The 20,924-nt window shown below is 42.5% G+C and overlaps 1 protein-coding gene across 1 annotated transcript; it reads right to left on the bottom strand.

The window, feature by feature from the left end:
• Positions 1 to 13,129: 13,129 nt before the first annotated feature.
• On the bottom strand, positions 13,130 to 19,641 carry CCNA1 (cyclin A1). Its single transcript, XM_009568732.2, has 8 exons — positions 19,443 to 19,641; positions 17,729 to 17,972; positions 17,386 to 17,507; positions 16,460 to 16,683; positions 15,654 to 15,858; positions 14,475 to 14,588; positions 13,701 to 13,834; positions 13,130 to 13,376 (listed from the first exon to the last, which is right to left on the bottom strand). Exons 1-8 carry the CDS (start codon positions 19,542 to 19,544, stop codon positions 13,325 to 13,327), a joined length of 1,197 nt encoding a protein of 398 aa, XP_009567027.2. The 5' UTR covers positions 19,545 to 19,641; the 3' UTR covers positions 13,130 to 13,324.
• Positions 19,642 to 20,924: the final 1,283 nt, after the last annotated feature.

Raw genomic sequence — 20,924 nt, 5'->3', positions numbered from 1 at the left:
GGGGAGAAAAAGGGCTGTATAACATCTGTGAGGAGGTCATCAACAGAATGGAGCTGGACTCTGCACAGTGGTGCATGATGGGAGGATGAGATACAGTACCTATCAGTTGAAACAAGAGATGTTCAAACTGGCTGTATGGAAAAAACTTTTTCACTGTGAGGACAGTGAATCGGTGGAACCAGTTGTCCAAGGAGATTGTGCCATCTCTGTCCTTAAAGGTTTTCAAGACCAGGTGGACTAAAGCTCTGAGCAGCCAGCTCATGCTAGAGGTTGGACTAGAGACCTCCTGAGACACCTTCCTACTCAATTATCCAGGAATGTGATGAACACCTCACAGTTTACCCAGAGCAGGAGAGTAGTCTGTCGACTTTCTTTTACTACAGAAACTCAGGATTCAGTTTCTGCATTCTCTCACTGCATGAGAAAGGCTTCAGATGAGCAGCCTTCAAAATCAAAAGTCCTAGAGCTTTAGTCACCTTCTCCTTTCATGTAGTTTCCTCTTTTCCAAAAGAAATAAAAAGAAAATATAACCAAATTAGAATCATAGAATAATTTAGGTTGGAAAGACCTTTAAGATCTTCAAGTCCAACTATAGGGGAAAAATGAGGACGGGTGGGGAACAGTAATTTTAAGCAATGTCCTCCATTGCTGCTTCCAAGAAAGTGTGTCTAAGGTGTCTTTGGACATTCCATGTGTCAAAAGCCTGGGAAATACAAAATAACACTGCTGTCAGCAAAAAAAGGCAAGACATCAAATGCTGCACAGATAGGTTTATTGAAAGACAGCTCACATTCTTCCCCTAAAGAGTGCACACCTGCCCTTTTACACAGTAATTTCATGTCAGCATTTTAGTTTTCACTTTATTCCACTGATCTACACAAACATTAAGGCAGAGCCTCTGTCAGATACCCATGTGTGCTCACCACTATTTTATTATTGATTTTCTTTTTAATTTGGAGTATTTGGTGCACAAGTATGACAGGGTCAAGTCTCTATGCCTAATGTTCATTTTATCAATATGGCTGTTCTCTTGCTCAGGGATATTTGCAACTACATCAAAGACAGTATGAATACACAGAACAGTGCTGAGTCCACAGAGCCATGGGAAGCATGAGATGGCTTTTATGCTCCCCACTAGCATCAGCAGCATTTCCAAATCATGTTTTAACAAGTGCCAGCATGAGCAAAAACAAATTGACCGGACAGTCAGCAAACTCTCCAGCTAGACCCTGATTTGGTGGAAGGGGTAGGGAAAGAGCCATAAAGAGACGTATTTTTTACTTATACCCCAGGAAAACGTGAAGAGGACAGTGTCATACATGACTTCTGCCCTACCAGTTCCATAGTTATTGTGTAAAAACCATATTGTTGTGTTAGGAGTATCACGTCATTTAATTAATTTGCCCTTCCCATTCCTGAGACGGTAGCAGCCATGCCTGTATCGCTCTCAGTAGATGCTTGCCTGACTTGCTCTTAAAGCCTCCATAAACAATACCACAGAGATGATTTCCATGCTCAGCTGTCTTGCTATGCGGCTCCTTCCTTGAGAGAAACTGAAACCTCTATCTCTCCTTATTTCCCCTCTGACTTATTTCCTACTTAACCTATATTTGAAGACCACACTCTTGCATGATCTTCCCTTCTCTGAGGCGAGCAAAGCCAGGCCTCCTGCAGCAGCTGTGCACAGCGGGCAGATGGCTGTGCTCTCTCCAGAACCTTTCAGAGCCTCCCTTACTGCACTGAGCAGCAATGCAAGGACTGCATTTACGCATGACAGACCATGTTCCTGCTAACACCTCCCAGCCTGACATTGCTGACTCCTGTCTGAAACACAGGCCTTGTCCAGCAATCAGTTCCCACTCTGTATTCCCCAGCTTTCCTGCACCTGCCTCCATGCAAACATGCACTTATCCTTACAGAAGTGCATCCTCTGCTCAGACCGCTTCTTTAGCTTGGCAGGAGTGTTTGAACACTAAGGCTGTTCCCCAGTGGATCTGAATCCTTTAGCATCTTAATCTCACCTGTACTTTTATAAAGTTGCTCCCTACTTCATCTAAGTCATCAGTGAAAATAATTTTTCATTAGTTACTAGCCAGAGGTTAACTACAGTCTGGGTGCAATTTCCTGCCAATCAAATAACTCCATTCAGTATCATCAAAACCAGGTTTTCCCTTCTTTATGTGGATGTCAGAGACAAAAGCCTTGCTAAAATAATCAAGAAAAAGATTTGCTTTTTCTTTACTTAAAACACCCATCCTAGGCATTCGGCTGACTAGCTCACTTCTAACAATGCTAGCTGTCATTCACCTCACTTTTTGCCAAGGTAATTATTTTTTCTTCCATTTTGATTATTACCGTTCCCACTGTAGTGTTCCTGGTTCAAAACTCAGACCAAGTAATCTACAACTTCCTAGTACTTCTTTTCTTTTTTTTTTGTCCTCTCAAAAGAACCCATAAATTTGCCTTTTACACCCCTCTAAAACTCACTTCTCCTCCAGTTCTGGGGTGGGTGGATTGCTAATGACTCACTTTTTTCAGATTACATCTGTCCTGCCTGGTTTTCTCACCTTGTTGCCACTAACAATAGTTAACAGTTCAACAACAACCACTAAAGGGTGAAGGTTACAGCAGAAAAGGCATTTAACATTTTCGCCTTCCTAGCCTCAGTAGTAGGCAAGTAGGCAGTTTTTCATCTTTGGGTACCCATAGAAATATAACAATATTCATACTCCTACTACTAGTGTATTTGTTTTCTTATATTGTATACAATTTTGCACCTGCTAGTTGCTCAGAAAAAAACTCAGAATATCTTCAGAAAACTATGCTGCCTCCCTCGCTGCAAGTTGCAACTGCTGCCTCACAGCCTCAGCCTCGTCCCTCCAAAAGCCAGAATGGGATTTGTCTAACAAGCTTCTTTCCAGCAGTTGAAAACAATTAAGTTTTCCATAGCCACATTTTCTCCAGGCTAAAGAAACTGCTTCCCTAGTCATGGGCAGCTTGAGTTGGGGGGAATTTACTACCAATTAAAATAAATATTAACTACCTATCTGGTTGGTGGAAAACAGAGAGCCAAACTTCAAAACAGCTTTCCTCCGTGTTTTCCCAGGGTAAACTTCACTCCACATCCCTCTCCCTGCTCTGAGCGGTGCAGGGGGGCTGTGGTCAGTCTATAGTGGCTCCTCTCCACCAGCCATCTTCCTCATGCTTCCTTCTGCTCTGCTGTGGATCTTTTCCACAGGCTGCAAGGCATGTCTGCCCCAGAGCCTCTTCCGCCCACCTTTGTCTTCCCTCAGCTTCTTTCTCCATCTGGTTCTTTCTGCCCTTTCTTAAATAAGCTTTTCCAGAGGCTCCACCATCTCGGCTGAGGGGCTCAGCCTTGCCCAGCAGCGGGTCAGTTGGAGCCAGCATGGGGCAGCACTAGCTTCACCTCAGAGGCCAACCTGCATCCTCCCCTGACAATACCTTGTCAAGGATACCCAGTATACCTTTGGAATTAGATGATCCCTAACTCACTCAGAGACAGGAGGGGCTTCAACACAATCCTGCCAGGAAAGACTAGGGAAAAGATGCCACGGCACACCTCAGGCTTTGCTGGGTACTTCATCACTAGGTCACCTGCCCTCTTCATGAACTGTTTATCCTCCTTTAATTATTTGTCTCCACTACACTTAAAACAAAAAAAGAGTTAAGAAGTTCCACATTTGACCATCCAAGCACCACTGAGGTGAGCATTGCTAGAAAAAAAACAGGGATCAAAATCCATGCCATCAACTCTGAAATTTAAAATACCTTGAAGACTGTAAAGTCCTTTAGTGACATTGACTTCAGATAAACACAGATGGTGATAGTCAATACTGGCATAATAATTGCAATTAGTATATATTAGCAGTGTTTCTTAATGTAGAAGACATCTGGCCAATTCCTGCCAAACTGACAGCTTGGGTAACATGTCAGGAGGCAGACAGACCGACTTTTATATGTATATATGTGGATAAAAAATAGAGTGAATCTGCTTTCAGTATAAGCAGGCTTCAGCAAGAGTCATATCTTCAAGCAGCTTGTTAGCTGCCAGCGCTTACTCACAAGACTCATTAGAAAGTCACTTTCCTCAGGGACTGTGGGCCTTTCAGTCTTGTGGTTTACACCTACTGTATTCAGGACACCACAATAGGACTTTCACACCATCCTCTAATACCACTATTTTAAGAGGGTGCTCTGTAACTGAAGAGGAGTTCTATAAACGCAGGAGATCTAGAAATAATTCATTACGATAACAAGCACGGAGACCTCATTTCATTTTGTTTACAGGAGAAAAATCATTGGGTAACCTAATCATTATGGTTACATTGTCATGTAGGAAGAAAATGCTGTTAGTGAAGGGCTCTTTAACCTAGTTACAAAAATGAAAAACTAAAGGATTTTAATTTCAAGTCAGATATGGAAAAGTTAAAAATAGAGAGGTTCTAGTGTCAAAGGTGATTTTGCAGCAATCAAGCACTGTTAAATGAGTATAAAAGGCATCAGAAAGTCTGGTAATCTCTTCTGATCTTAAAAATCTATACATCTATACAGACAGTATTAGTTAAGGCCTCTATGCCATCTGACCCTATACTGAGTAAAACACCCAGGCACTTTTTGCTGCCAAAGCCTCAACCGCAATAAGCAGTTGTCCACAGCTGTCCTAACACACCACTCATCTCAAGTGATATATATAGGTTTCTCCTATGGCTGAAGTACAACGTGAGACTACTTCTACACAGAATAAAGATCCAGAAAGCAGAACTACCTGTGAAACAAATGAAAAGCACCGTGCTCAGCAGGACCCTACAAAGGATTTATTAGAGACAGAATGAATACAAATGAGACTTAATGAACTAAGCAAAAGAGCAATCATATTAAAGGCTCTCTAAAGAGAAAGACACACTCCTCCTGTTCAGCCTCTGCACAATGGGATCAGCCACAATGAGACTACCCACTCATTTTGCTCCAAGTGCCTACTGGTGAGCACCAGATGCTTCAGGTATTTGCTTGGCACTCTACAGTGCCATATAGAACATCCCTTAAAGAAAAATGCAAGGAGCCAAGCCTTTTGCAAAACAACGCAGAGTTCTACGTTAGGACCTCCTTCGGTGTTGAGCTTTCAGAAATTGTCAACATCAGCCCTAGATGCAGAAAATAAATAGTCAAAATATTTGTAAAATATGTTCTGATCTTACATTCTAACCATGGAATAAACAAGCTGTAGTTAACATTTCATAAGCTGACTCACTATAGACCATCAACAGTGTAATCGTTGGCTAGCTACACTATACTGAATATTTCTATAACATTTGCTGTTGTTTGGTGCAGTATTTATAATAGCCTCTCCCTGTCTCTAGAAAGAGGCAAGAATCTGCTGGTTTTGTGTCATTCACATGCCAGGTGAAATGCAGCCCCCATTTGAAGACAGCATGAGATTCAAAGGATTGCACCAGTTCAGGATAGTGGCACTGAAAAAGTGTAGTAAACAAAAATTCAGGGATAGCCTTTAATTCTTCAGCAAAGTCACTTACAGATCAAGGGCACATAGGTTTATTACATTTAATACATTAATGAGCTCCTTTTTATCTTTAATATTACATTGAATTCTATACCATTACACTTAACGTTACTTTTGAATTTGTCAGTATCTTTAACATGAATTAGCACAAAGAAATTCCCAGAACCTTCTTGAGCATCCTTGCAGGGATCACTTGTGCCATGCTATACAAGAAAACTCAACAATACTAAAACACTGTGTTCTAAGACCCTTATCAACCACATGTGTAAGCTTTTCCATCCCAAAGCATCGATAAGTTTCTTATCTCCAGATGGAGGAAACGGCGATGTTTTAATTAATACTGTGTTCTGCTAGAGACAATTCAGGTAATACAGTATTGATATAATATTGACGATGTAGTCTTCTTGGTAATTAGATTAGTGAATCCAAGTAGGGGGGGTGGGGTGTTTTGTGTTTTTAAAAAAATCCTTTTCTCTTAACACAATAGCTATCAAAGTTCTGGAGATTTCATCGGACAATAAAATAAAGGATTTTCCCAGTTTAAGTTAAGTCAGCATTTGCTTTAACACAAGTGGAAGTTTCAGACGTCAGCAGTTCCCAGACAGTAACCTTTGAATTGGCTTAGAGAATGGTATTAAACAGCAGAACCTACGCGAACATCCCTTACATACTGTCCAGCTCAGTGGCCTGGGAGCCTTTGCAGTGGTTGTGCAGTGAATTTCATGATGGTCTAATGTTCATGCACTAACACAAGAATCTATTTGCAGAAAGTACAGTTTTGTGAGGCATAATCCGACAAACTTTAGCAGAGCTTTCTGCCCCTATTGCTTGCTGAAAAAACAGAGTCAAAGCCTGTTACTCCCTGCTAAGCTTGTGTTTTCCCCAGACTATACAGTACAACTAGCTAAAAAAATATTAGGAACCAACTTGGTGTTTAAGATTGTGCAGGGAGATACTTCTAAAAAAGCATGCTCTGTTCAGCCCAGCATGTCAGTCCGACATGATTGGAGATTTATTATTTACTGGCTCTGGTCCAGAGGCCCTGCATAATGTTATCCTGCTGACAAAGAAGCCTCTGCAGAGCCACATCCTCCTTCCACATCACTTGAAAGTTGTGAGCTGTCACTAGATGAAGAGAAAAAAAGGCAGAGGAAGGAGTACAATATTCACCTAGCAGATTCACAGGCATATGTGGAAAATTGCATTTGTTCATGGGTGCTCAAGTGCCTGCTGAAGATATCCATGCATGATGTTCACATGCTTTGCTCTCACACACACCTCTTTTACTCAGAGACAGTAACACCTCTTAAAAGCTGCAACTGTAAGGCACAATAAAACATTTCTTTTCCTCTAGCCAATGTCCATGGCAGCCCATGCATCTGTGCACATGACAACTGGTTCACCCGCTCTCTTAAAATACATCTGTATACATAGCTGCAAAAGCTCAAAAAGAATAAGGAATGTAGGTTCACTCACAGCTCAGAAATGTAACTGTCCAAGAAGAAAACATTTCCATTTGACTCAGAAAGTGCTTTACATTGAATGGCAGTGTTAAATCACTTCTGCAGCACTCAAATGACTGTTCTGGATACAAGCTTTCCACTGACTCTACCAGTGCATGTCCTGCCTTCTATTTAGAGGCTAAAGTTGAGAGCAAATACATTTTAGAACTAGCTGCAAAAAAAAAACCAAAACAACAAACAAACAAACATAAAAAAAACAACTATGGAGTTCAATGGGTGAGCAGCTTTTGAAAGTAAAACTTAATTTAAGTTGGGAACAGAACAAGGAACACATGACTAAGATCCAAAAAAAGGACACTGATACATAACAAACAGGGCAATAATTGTCTTACATAACCATTCCCCATCTAGCTAGATTACCTCGAAACAAGAATTAACACTGATGTTTTCAATGACCAAGACAAACACATTCTAACTGAAAAATTACAATTGATTTTTCTCTCCCTTCCTCCAAATCAGACTGAATCATCTGACAGGAATTCCCTCTTTCCTGCACAAACCATACAAGCTCTGCAGTATTCCAAAAGCTTCTTCTGCCCAGCCTGCAATACAAGGACATTCTCCTTCATCAGACCTGCTTCAGCAAAAGACTTAAGTCATGAACATTAATAGCTTCCATCATATTTTTATGCTGCCTGAAGCAGGTTAAGTTTAAGTCAACATCGGTTAGCCTGATTTGTATAGCCAGGAGAAAGAGCTAAGTCAAAGTGCTGGATAAACAAGCACAAAAAAAATAATAAAAAAGAAAAAATCATACTTCACAGTACAAGACTATGGGTGTTCTGAAAAGCTGCATTAGTTTCCTTCAAGTGTCCCTGGAATACCTTGAGTGAGAACTAGACAGCATAGCTATCAACCTCTCATTGCAGTTTCACTGAACTCTGGTTAAATTTAACTGAAAAATAACTGAATATAACCATCCTGTTGCAGTGATTTCACATGTTGTTAGCCTACTCAAAAACGTGTAAAAAAAATAAGTCCAAGACTAAATAACCTTCTTGAGCTCTGACCCAGCATCCTTTTGGGAACCGCTTAGGTTGACTGTCCCCTCAACCCACCGACCAAGGACGTTGGTGCCCTCTTCTGGTTGTATTCTTTGGAGACCAGCAGAATACGGTATCGCCGGTATTTTTACTATAAGCCAATTCGCTCTTTGCTTGTGATTTAACATAATAAAAAAATCTCAAGGTCTTCTCTTGTATGGCTGAACCTGAGAATATTTTTATGTGTTTCTTCAGTAAATAGAGATAACAATGCATCACAGCACCAGGATACGTATATTGCTCCTAAGCATGTGCTATGCAAAAGTGATTTGGAGAGAACCTGATTCTGTCACCTCAACATCACACTCCATTATCACATATGATAACAGCACTGTTGTTGCTGCTCATCTGCAGTCTCTTTTGCCACCCATTTTGTTAACTACCCTATATTTCTATCCTGCTTATAAGAGACAAAAAGAACCCAAAAAGAGGGTTTTAAGAGACCTATCACACTCCAATTTCTGCGTCATTACAATATTCTACTATAAGCAGCTGATTAGTACCAAATGCCTAATCTGTTGAATATTGTGGGGTCTAGGGCTCCTTTGCCTATTTTTTCATGTTATTTACATATCAAAACACAAACTATAATAAACAAACAGAAAAGGCAGCTTGACTACAGATGGTGGAAGGAGAAGACTATTTCTTGCCAGAATTCAATGCTTTATCATGAGCCTGTTCTTTTAGCACTTGGCTCCAGTAATGCTCCTCCACATTCCAATAAAGAAGGTCTGAACATCTGAAAGACAAGGACTGAGGTCTCCTCTACAGTTTAGCTAGGTATTAGCAACATGAACACTTGGTCATTCAGGGCATGTTGCTAAGACAAGAGAGGTAGGCAGCAAACACAAGCATTGAACAAATCCACCCACACAGCCTGATAGCTCAGAGAGACCATTTTGTCCTGCTCCAACAAGCTCTCCTCAGGACAAATCTGCTTTAAAAAGGAGCTAGCCCTAAACATCATGGAAACAAGCCAAATGGAGACAGACATTAGGCCAGGAACCTTAGCTCACAGTTACTTTTCATATTGAGTGGATGCAATCTGAACGAGCATCCAATAGAAAGTCTGAGCCTAATATACAAGAGAACTATGAAGCAGACAAGGGCTAAAAATAAGTATTTGGTGAGACTCTTAAATGTCCAGTGCAATGTAAAAACACATACACCCACTATAACCAGCAGAGGACTTAACCAAGTTCACAAGACTCAGCTTGACAGAGCTGTAGAATACGTGAGTTGTAAATGGGTCTGTACATCTTCCAGTCTCCATGTGCCCAGCAGAGTCTGCACAGATCTTCAGTATATAAAAACAATAGTGTTCTGGGGCAGCAGGTCCTCAGGAAAATTGTAAGACAAAAAGCTTAATTCCAGGAAGCATTAATGCTACTGGCTTGTTTCTCATCCTTAAGAGCAGCCCACAAGCCACTTCAAGGTCACTGGCTAAAGTAAGCACCAGCCTCAGTGATCAGAGCTAATTCTAGTAATTTGTAGAACTGTTCTCAAGCAGGTATGTACACAGACTAATCACACAGACAGTTTTCCCAGCAAGGCAGACACCCTTCAGTCATGAAACCATTTAACTGTCCTGACCACAGTTAAACCATTCTCTCTAATAACCCAATTGCCTCTCAGACATCCCTAACTCACTCCAGAGAAGAGGAAAACAAAGACAGGCTTTACTTTTTAAATCAGTACCTTCCCACAGAGTATTATTTTGAGTTCCACTTGTCAATTTTATTCTTAAGAGAACAATTGATCCACAACACATATCCAGCTATGAAGAACAGCTTTCTCAGGACACCAGAGGCAGCTACGATATTTAATATTAGAAGTTATTGATTACAAAAATTAACTACAACACAGAAGAGACAGGATCATGCAGTCACAGCACATCTGGGTCTTCTTAAAGTCAGCATGATAGTAAGGAAACTGCCAGAATAATATTTTGTTTGGTTTCGGTTTTCCTATTTCAAAGAGCTCCTGAGTCAAAGTTATACTTTGATAACTTAAAGTCATCATGGCTGAAAGTTAAGGTCCTCAACACTTCTCAATTCCAGCTCACTCCAGAGAACTGCATGATTGCTCAGAGCTCCTTGGATCTGCTCAGCCTGCTGTGTCACCAGCAGGTTTTAATCTCAGTGTATTATCCCAATACACTTTAACTGGGGGAAGATACTGTGACTTGCATAGAAGTCAATATTCCTTCTACAATACACATGGAATATGGTGAACAATAAACTGAGTTCTTCTGTGAAGGTAACCGAGAAAGGTCAGGCTTCACAATTCTGAAACTGCAACAGTTTAAATAATTCTTGAACAATAAGAATGGTGTTATTTGTGGCTGTGATTTGCAGGCCACTAAGTGGGATGGTCAAGAATTGAGTCTGCCTCTGTTTAGTCTTCAATGTTGATTACCCTTTATTTCTTTTCCAGCATATGGCTGTCTTCAAGAAGCCTGGTTCTTTTTGTTTCAAGCATCACACAAGGCTGTAAACCTTACAGGTCTTAGTTTGTCTGCATATCATAGGCACTACATCAATGAAAACGTAAAGCTTCCTTTTAGGCTGCTTTCATCCTCGTCCTTAAAAATCCATATTCCTGTATATTTTATTATTTTTCACTTTTAAGAAATCAAGTGGCTTTGCATCTGCATTTAAGCACTTAATCTTACTAAAACAGCATTATTTCACTTTCATTACCACAATATGCCAAACTGAATCACCTCACACTTTTATCTCAAGTATCAGCTGCAAGATGACACCCCACATAAGGGGTAGGTCAGATATAAGTGTGATGACTCACACAAAATAAGAGAGGTGATAGCACCCAGTTTTCACCTTGAAAGAGTCAAGACTCACTCATATGAGGGCAGTAAGACTTTTCCTTTTTCTGAGTAAGACAAATACAACAAAAAGAAGTGAGAATACAGAAGGAACATTCAAAATGCCATTATTACCGACAGATCTCAGATGAAATCATTTCAAGATCAGTTTCTTCTGTCTCACAAATTAAAGTTGAATCAATCTTGCACAAACTTATTAACAGTCATTCACCTTGCAGATTACATAATTCTTTACCCTAGCTACTTACCCTTACCCTAACTACTTTTTTCACTTTCACTTTTTAGCCTTTGGACTAAAAAAAAATATTTAAAAAAAATATTTAAGCCAATAGCTCAGTTGCAAAATAATGAAAAAAAACAAACAAGAAAGCAGACAAAGCAGTCTTCCTCAAATATTATAGTTAAAAACAAGTTAAAAAAAGCAGGCAAGTTCCTCTACCAGAGAATTAAAGCTTCAAAGCTTCAAGGAAGTTAAATGCAACTATTGTATATGTCTCAGCTGAGGGTAAATCGGCTGAATGAACTCTAAAAAAGTAAAACACTGAAAACTTGGCTTTTATCCTCTAGTAAAACATCTAGTAAATTCAAACCTGGACAACTCCTACTGTGTTAGAAGCACCCAATCTGTTGACCCAGAAACATGAGCCATGACTGTGGTCATAAACCATCCATAAGACCAAAACATCTATTTGCCATTAGTATTGTGACATGATCAAATTAATACCTTCAATTGCTATAACACTAGGAAAACAGTTCTGCACTTGTAACATTCACTACTGCTTCCAAAATATTCAACACTACAGTAATTGCAGTTTAGCAAGCACTACTACTACTGAGCAGAGCAAGACTTATTAACAAGGGGTTTCATGACGTCTTGTATTCAACCTGAAACACTATAAACAAACTGGTAGTCATAAGTCTGGTAGATTTAGCAAGACTCTCAGTACACTCACCATAGCCTCGTGAAACAGGCAACCAAGAAATCCACTAGTCTTTATTGTAATTAGACACCATTAGCTCTAACGTTTGTACTGGGCCACCTACTTTAAAGGACTTGGCTGTGGGCATGAGTGAAGTTCACACACTGACACACACACACGCGTTTTAAAATTAAAGAGGCTTGTTAGCAGGTACTTAGTACATCTGCTGAATTGCATGTTAATGTCCAGTGTTAAGCATATTCTTGCTCCAAAACACATAATGCCCTGTACAGATCACTCTGAGGAAGCAGTAAGTACTGAAGGTTTCAAACTCTAACAGAATGCCTCAGACTTGCCTTGCCGTTTAGATTAACTCTTTGTACATTGTTCAACACAACCAAGTGAGGTTTTTTTTCACTACTTTGGACAGGTGTTGTGTTTAAGAGTATTCAAGGTAGAGTTTTGTTTGGCTTTTTGGTTTGTTGGTTTTTTTTTTAAACTACTACTAAAATAACTGGTGGTGGCACATAAAAGCGTAGCAGCTCATGATTAGATAGTAGGTAGCAGGAAGAAGGCAGGAAGTGTGTGTGATGGGACAAGGCTAAGAGTGAAGTGACTGCAGAGCACAAATGTTCAGCAGTGCTCTCATGGCAGAAGAGGTCATCTCAGGCAGCTGTGCCCTAAGACTACTCAATACCACAAGTATGACGCAGCAGCCATCTAGCTCTACCTCACTGTGCCAGTAGCCTGCAGCTTTCAGCATTGCTCTTTATTGCAGTCTGCCCACCAGTGTCAGAAGTGTTCCTAAGGCTCTACCAGCCACCATCTCCCTTTCCCCCAGCTCCCTGCAGAAGAATCTCCCTTACTCGCCTCCAAAAAAAAGGGAAGCCCAACTTTTACCTCAACACTGATTGTCTTCTACACACAAGTTCAGAGTTCATAGACCACTTGCATCTGTAAGGTTTTGCTGCGATATAGTAAACAAGTTGCGAAAAATAGCTTCTGTCTAGGGCACCTGACCTTGTCTCATAGAAGAGGAAAAAACAAATAAGATACTGAAGCCAATCACCTGTGCCTATGGAGGTGCTGGGTTGTGTTCAGTCATGCTACACTTTATCCACTCCAGCTAGCTTAAAAGCCCACTCACAATGATTTTGTAAAAAACCCACCTTTTCCACTCACTTTTGCTGCAGATATTAACTGGAGTCAGCGGATTCACAGAGGAATAAGACGTTTATTAGATGCAATAAGATGTTTATTAGAAGTGCTGTCTGTTATATTAAGAGCTATAGTTTAATATCCTTTTTTAAAAAAAGGCATCTAGTTAAAAATACTAGTTAAAAACCACTCTGATCACTATGGTTACAGACACATAACCTGCAGTGCTCTGTGAAGTGTTAGACCAGCTTTGCTGATTGGGATGAAGTACTCTTTGAGTCCAGTATCCAGTGTTTCTATTGTAGAGGAAGAACTGCTGGGGGCTCCAGAAGAGACACCTGCATGTACCTGGAATAGAAATGCAGTCACTAAAGATATCAGTTGAGCTGATGGATTTTATTAAAGATGCTATCTTCTTGTGCAATACGCTGCAGAAGAAAAGAATCATCCTGCAACGATGCAGAATTCTTATCCAGTACAGCTGTATACCTATGGATGAACTAGTCTCCTGTCAGCAAAGTTTTCCCCTCGAGAGGCTGATAGAGGCTTCTGTGTCATCAATAGAAGCTGACCATTATGAGAAGTTTGTCAGCTACAGCAACTGTAGCCCAAGCTGCCAAACTATCTATCCTGTGCTTCAAGTTACAGAATACTGTCTTCCTGGTTACTTACTTTGAGCACTTATACTTCTCCTTAATTGCTTGAAGGTGGCAATGAGGAGCATCAAGGCATGCTTTATGTAGATCAGTCAGGCAAGGCACTATCTCACTTAATGAATACCCAGTGAATGCGGCAAGTGTTTCTGGCTGGGGAGAGGAGAAGAAAAAGTGTTATTCTATTATAGGCAACATTCATCTAGAAGATATATTTTCTTCCACAGAAGCAGAAACCACTTTCACTATCCCAGTGCTCACTGTAGATTCTGTAGGCTTGAAAAGGATTCAAGTATATTCTGCCACCAGTTTCAGTCAGGTCTTCCTTGGTAACAGATCTGACAAGAAGCTCCTTCTGCTCCAAGGATGTGGTATCTGTTACATCTCCTCTGGATACCACTCTCTGCTAAAGCCATTTCTCCCAACACACAGCTGACAGGCCTATCAAGGCTTGCATTAAAGCAGCCACTGACTGTGATCACTCCACTCTGACACATTCACCTCTCCCCTGCCTCCCAAAAAGCCCCAAAACTGCATTTGGGGGAGGAGGTTTGGAGATTAAAGACTAACAAGGCCTTTGTTAGTACAGACTTGATACAAGTGAGCAAGACATCAAGGTGCCTCACATTTCAGAGAAGAGGCAGGATACTTCAGGTTGATTTAACATTGATTTATCAGGTAGTCCTATTTCAGCCTTTATAACATACTTTGAAGCTACTATTTTGGTTTCTTAGCCTAGTTCTAATGATAACATAAAATGCTTGAGGTACTTTTAACATGTGGTTGTTCTTACCCAGAAAGACCTGTTCACCGTATAGTTTGCTAGACAGTAGGCTGCTGCAGCAGTTTGAGAAGGAAGGTACTTCAGAAAAGGATCAGCTTCTAGGAGACTCAGCTCTGCAAGATACTGAACAAAAAACCCACAAGTTTCTCAAACAGAATCCCCAGAGGTGTTCAAGGCCAGTCTGGAAGAGGCTTTGAGCAACTTATTGGAAGGTGTCCCTGTCCATGACATGGGGGATTGGATCTAGTTGATCTTCAGGGTCCCTTCCAACCCAAACCATTCTATGATTCTATGATAATGAGCTTAGCTAGTGCCAGTCCAATACAGTAAGCACTGAAAACTGTCAGTAGTCTCAGTTTCATGTAAAAACACAAGTTACATGTCTGGTGGGTAGAAATAGCATTCTAGTCCTGTTTATCTTTGAGAACACTTAGCAAATTTCAGCAGGGACAGAAAGACCACACTTGAAAGCCTAAACAATCCACACTATAATCTGAAGTTCTGTTTCCATCATCTGCTGTGGTGTAATTTTACGGATAGCAACTTAGATAATTCACATTCTAAAATTAACAGAGACATTCACCCCATCCTCTGAGGCTCCTGTTCACATAGGTTGACCTCACTTGGCAGTCAGGGATAAATGGGCAGCTCTAAGAAATAGAATTTGGGCTCTGTTGGAGTATAATCACTGTACAATGCTATAACTTCTGCAGGTCAGTAGAAGATCAGACATTTTGCTATAAGTTTGAGTTAACTTGTTTCCAGGCAGGGTTGGCCACACAGCTATGCAGGCGTATACTGTGCCATCCTGTAGCAATATGTAAATACTATCATACCTAGGACAGACTTCCTATGCACTCATGAAAAAAACACCAGATTCTACTACTTAGCTGCCTAGTCAGTGCATTATCCCTGACCAGGTGGATAGACCAAGCTCAGGACTTCCACTATACATTTATTTGGAAGTGTCAGCACATCAGCTACCTACTGAAGGTGGTAGGCCACAAAACATCCAGTTTTAGGCCTGTTACAGTCCCAGATAAGACTCAGCATAAGAAAGAGTATCTTATGATAGAGCATAGTATAGTAGCAGAACCTGTCTGCTCAGATAACTTGGTTGAAATAAAAGTGGCTTTGCTTTTAGGATCACTTCTCCCACCTCAGTGCTAAAATGAGGATAATTCATACCCTTGCAAAGTTCTCTGTCCTCATACAGACACCTTGCCTCTGAATATACTGAAGGAGGAACTGGTTGATGGTTGGGGCTGTTAGGTCAAAAGCCAACACTTTGAGAAACAGGTGTTCCATTCTCAGCAGCTGCCTCTTTGTGTAGGTATCATCTGTTATATACACAAATTCATCCACTTCTGGTGGGTAAATCTCTTCATATTTCCTGAAAAAAAAATAGAAAAGCCACATTTGTCAGCTTGAAAGTCACGGTAAAAAGAGAGCTTTGTGAAAAGAAAGATTTGTGTAGAGCTCTTATTTTAGTCTTTCCTTCAGGCTAGGTAACAATTTACTTTCAAATTTGTTCAAAGATGTTACGAGGAACTTAAAGTCATCAGTCTAGATAGAAACACTCATTGCTACCAGTCAAGTGTTAAACTCTCAGAAAGTCTCACTAACACAACACACTCCAGACAAAAACCCAAACACTCCTAGGCTAGGTTGGGTACCCTTGTCTACTTAAAGGAGTTCAAGGCTAATTGCAGACTGCAATTGTGAATCTACTACATCCATATAGGCTAGCAGCCTAACACAGTAGCATTTTCACTCCTGCTGTTACGGTTATGAGGTTCCTCCACTACAGTTTCTTACATCACAAACATTCAATGTTTAATTTTTGCTAATGCCAAAGTAGGTGAAGCTGCTGATCTTGAGACACCATGAAAAGCTACCTACTATCACAGGCTTCAGTCGTTCAAATTAAGCTAAAAGACTCAGTCTAAAAACAATTTTTAGCTCACTGATAACTCAGTAGATGAAACACTTACGAAGCCAGAAGAAGTGCTGCTGTTCCTACAAGCTGCAGTTTCCCTCTGAGAACAGACATGCAGGAAAGAAATCTGTCCAGGAAGTTCACTGCCAAGTACAAAGTCTCCGCCTGAAGCTTATACTCTTCCCCTACTTCCACCAGCCAGTCTACCAAAATGGCACGCATTCCTGTGGTGATATCTGGTTGCTTCCTCATGTAGTAGGGCTTGGGCTTGAATCTTACCTGTTTAAAGAGAGTTGAAAAGTCAGGATGCTCACCCTGAAGAAAGCCATTGATGGCTGAGCTGATTAACACTCCCCATGCTTAAACAAAAGGAAGCATGAGTAGTTCCACTATTAATAACTCATTAGTACTAACTACAGTTATATTGCTAGTAGTATTAATAAGCAGCTAGTAGCATCTCTAGGAAGTAGTATGTCTACATTGAAGTGACAGGAGCTACTGTGAAGCACAATAGTAAAGAATCTCTTGGATTACAGACAGCCTTTGCCATCAAGCACATGAGCCTTTCAGAAGGTCTTGAAAGTGAACAAGTCACTTTTTTTACCCTTTCTTCCTACTTGGAGACTGCATTTTAGTGCCCTGCTACAGAAAGGTAGGAAAAATTACTACTATAGCAAGAGAGCTGTCAGTGAGATCACATCCAACTACTGCAGTATTTTTGCAGCATTCAACTCCCATCTGCAAGAATTCCTCATCCCAAAGGGTCAAGAGATTCTCCAATAGTAGGGAATTTCAGAGACAGTATTCATGAGATTCCACATTTGTCTAGATGATTCCTTCAGAGATGGCTTTTACTGCATGCTTTCTCTCTTTTACAGTTCAGTGGCAGCCTTGGGTTACCTTGGGGCAGCCATACACCTTTGCTGTATTGCAGCCCATCAGAGATCACAAATATCCACAAGCTTGTTACAAGCCACTCACTTCAGCCTCTCGGAGGTACTGATGAATGTCTTCAGCATACTCTTCCACAGTCAGAGTTACAGCATCTTGCATGCGATCCTTGGGATGGGACTGGAAGGATGTGTCCACTATCATAGGAGACCCTAACAGGTAAGAGGAAGCAGCAAGACATTTGCTTAATTAAGCCTCTTCACCTTCTCCTGCTATTTCTAGCATGGAAGCATTGTGCCTCATGTAGGCACAATCCAAGTTACCTTGAAGTGTTATTTATTTTAACATAAGCTACTCACTAGCTTACCAGCATCACAAGTCATAACCACGTTATTTGTGCTATAGATATCATCTGAGTAGTAACAGGAGTTACCTGTACTCAGATTCAGCAGCAAGTGAATACTGGATGTCATTTCACTAGTATCCAGTTCACACAAGCTCGGTTCCAGCTCTTCAATCACTTGGTAGTTGTAGTTTTCTTTCTGTTCTGGTTCATCTACGTAGATAGCAAATGCTTGCTTTGATGTAGCATTGACCATGCAGTTGGGTAATTCATCTTTCCTAGTTGCAGGGAAGGTGTTTTCCGAGCCAGAGAAGCGCCTGACAACATTAGCACCCTGAAACAGAGCACACAGTAATGCTGTGGGAGAGCAACTCGGGAAGAAAACAACAGTGAGTATCATTTGTTTTAGAAAAGGAAATCACTTTCCCTGCCTAGCAGACATCGATAACAAGTTCACTGGAAAATAACACCAGCTACAGCTGGTAGCTCAGAAGTACCACTTGTTGCTGTCTTGCTGCGACAGACTCCTCAGAAAGAGTGAAGTTATAGTGAAAGTCAGAAACCAAGGGAGCAGTCTTATCTCCAGCGCCCACAGCCAAGGGGATCAAGGTGAGGATGCTGCTTGGTTCTGATGGGGCTGGCAAGTGCAGGGTCTGCTCCACATTCATTTCTCGCAAGAAGCAGCTGCTTTCAAGTGCAGCAAGTTAAAGTAACAAAAGGAAGTTCTCAAGTACTGTCACAGACTTACAAAGGACTTCACCTGAGTGAAGGTGTTCTATGTTGAGCTACAACCCAAAATCTGAACTTGAGTTCAGGCATGAAAACACCTAGGACTAAAACGTGTGAGTTTGCATACACTTAACAGCTACTGTTTTGGGTCCTGCAAGTCAGCACAGTAGCTTTCCTGCCTTAGCAGATTACAGGAGATGCCAAGAAACAGAAATGCTGCTTCTTGAAGGCTCTGTCACCTTGAAGGGAGCACAGCCAGTCACATGGCAATGGGACCTTTGCATAAGCATCAATGAACGTTTTTCTTAAACCACTCCTTGCAGTTTAGAGGGTAAGTCCCCAAGTAAAGTCTCACCAAAGAAGTCTCAAATAAGCCTGGAGAAGACTCCAGGGAGACTTCACAGTAAAGGACCCATTCCGACAGCTCGATATCCTTCTTATGGTAAGGATTCCAGAATTGGACACAATACTCCAGATGAGGTCTCACAAGAGAGGAATAGAGGGGCAGAATCGCCTCCCTCGACTTGCTGGCCACACTTCTTTTGATGTGGCCCAGGACACAGGTGGCCTTCTGGGCTGCGAGCGCACCTTGCTCGCTCATGTCGAGCCTCTCATCCACCAGCACTCCAAGCCCTTCTCTGCAGGGCTGCTCTCAATCACATCCCCCATCCTGTGAGTCAGTATATCCAACTCCTGTGAGCTCCCTTGTGAAGATACGCTGAGACAGTTGGGGTTCTTCAGCCTGGAGAAGAGAAGGCTCCAGGGAGACTTTATAGTAGCCTTCTGATACTAAAAAGAGGGCTACAGGGATGCTGGGGAGGGGGCCTTCATCAGGGATTGCAGGGATGAGGGGTAATGGTTTCAAGCTGAAAGGAGACAGATTTAGATTAGATATTAGGAAACCTTCCAGGAAGTCTTATTTATTCAAAGCATCTCCACGGGGAAGCGTCCGTAGGTTAGGACCGAGCAGCTGCCAACAGTGTTTCTCAGGAAACCTGCGCCCATTCCCCAGAGCCCGATGGAAGCGCTCCCCCCGCCACCCCAGGGCTGTCCCCCGGGCCCGGGCAGGGCTCACCTGGCTGCCGGGGCGCTGCTGCCCGTTCTCCGCCAGCACCCCCAGCACAGTCCGCCCGCGGCTGCGGGGGGCAGCGGGGCACGGCTCCCCTCTCCGCCGCATCGGCCCCGCGCACGGACCTTCGGAGAAAAAAACAACCGAATAAAGACGGGAAAGGCTCCGCGCTGCCCCGCTCCGCGCAGGTGACCGAGAGGGTGCGCGCCCGCTGCCCTTATATAGGCGGCGGCGGCTGTTGGCGACGGCCAGTTGGGAGCGCGGCGGCACCGCCCCGGCAACCCCAGCAGCGGGTCGTTATGGAGACCCCGGCGGGTGCCGCCCCGCGCAGCGACCGCGGGGCCAGCGCCCCCCCCCCAGCCATTATCGGTGCCCTCCACCGCCCGGGGGATTGGGGAGAGGCAGCGGCGGCGCTGGGGGAGCAGCTGCGGACAGGAGAATTGGGATTACCTCTTTGCTAACGGAAAAATCACGGGAAAGGAGATTTTAGTTGATTTAGGAGTATCATAGAATCGTAGAATCATAGAATCATGGAATCATAAAATAGTTCGAGTTGGAAGAGACCTTAATGATCATCCAGCTCCAACCCCCCTGCCATGGGCAGGGACACCTCCCACTAGATCAGGCTGCCCGAGGCCCCATCCAACCTGGCCTCGAATACCTCCAGGAATGGGGCAGCCACAGCTTCCCTGGGCAGCCTGTGCCAGTGCCTCACCACTCACATCGTGAAGAAGTTCTTCCTTATGTCTAGTCTAAATCTGCCCCTCTCCAGTTTATACCCATTGCCCCTCGGCCTATCACTACAAGCATTTGTAAAAAGTCCCTCCCCAGCTTTCCTGTAGCCCCTTCAGGTACTAGAAAACTGCTGTAAGATCTCCTCTGAGCCTCCTCTTCTCCAGGCTGAACAAGCCCAAATCTCTCAGCCTGTCCTCGTATGGGAGGTGTTCCAGCCTTCCAATCATTTTTGTAGCCCTCCTCTGGACCCATTCCAACAGTTCCATATCCTTACATTGAGGATTCCAGAATTGGACACAATACTCCAGATGAGGTCTCACAAGAGAGGAACAGAGGGGCAGAATCACCTCCCTCACCCTGCTGGCCACACTTCTTTTGATGCAGCCCAGCATATGGTTGGCCTTCTGGGCTGCGAGTGCACATTGCTGGCTCATGTCGAGCTTCTCATCCACCAGCACCCCAAGCCCTTCTCGGCAGGGCTGCTCTCAATCACATCCTCCATCCTGTAAGTGGGTATATCCGACTCCTGTGAGCTCCCTTGTGAAGGCAGGATGAGGGAGCTGGGGTTGTTCAGCCCAGAGAAGAGAAGGCTCCAGGGAGACTTTATAGTAGCCTTCTGATACTAAAAGGAGGGCTACAGGGAAGCTGGGGAGGGGGTCTTTGTCAGGGATTGCAGGGACAGGATGAGGGGTAATGGTTTCAAGCTGAAAGGAGGGAGATTTAGATCAGACATTAGGAAGAAATTCTTCACAA

The sequence above is a fragment of the Cuculus canorus genome, chromosome 1 (assembly GCF_017976375.1).
Source record: "Cuculus canorus isolate bCucCan1 chromosome 1, bCucCan1.pri, whole genome shotgun sequence".
Taxonomy (NCBI): Eukaryota; Metazoa; Chordata; class Aves; order Cuculiformes; family Cuculidae; genus Cuculus; species Cuculus canorus.
The sequence above is the reverse complement of the archived record's forward strand: the minus strand, read 5'-3'. Positions and strand labels throughout refer to the sequence as shown.

Coding starts and splice junctions, on each gene's coding strand:
- CCNA1 (XM_009568732.2), bottom strand. CDS start 19,544: ATGCGGCGGAGAGGGGAGCCGTGCCCCGCTGCCCCCCGCAGCCGCGGG. Junction 17,973..19,442: donor AGCAGCGCCCCGGCAGCCAG/GTGAGCCCTGCC, acceptor GCTCTGTTTCAG/GGTGCTAATGTTGTCAGGCG. Junction 15,859..16,459: donor GCAGCACTTCTTCTGGCTTC/GTAAGTGTTTCA, acceptor TTTTTTTTTCAG/GAAATATGAAGAGATTTACC.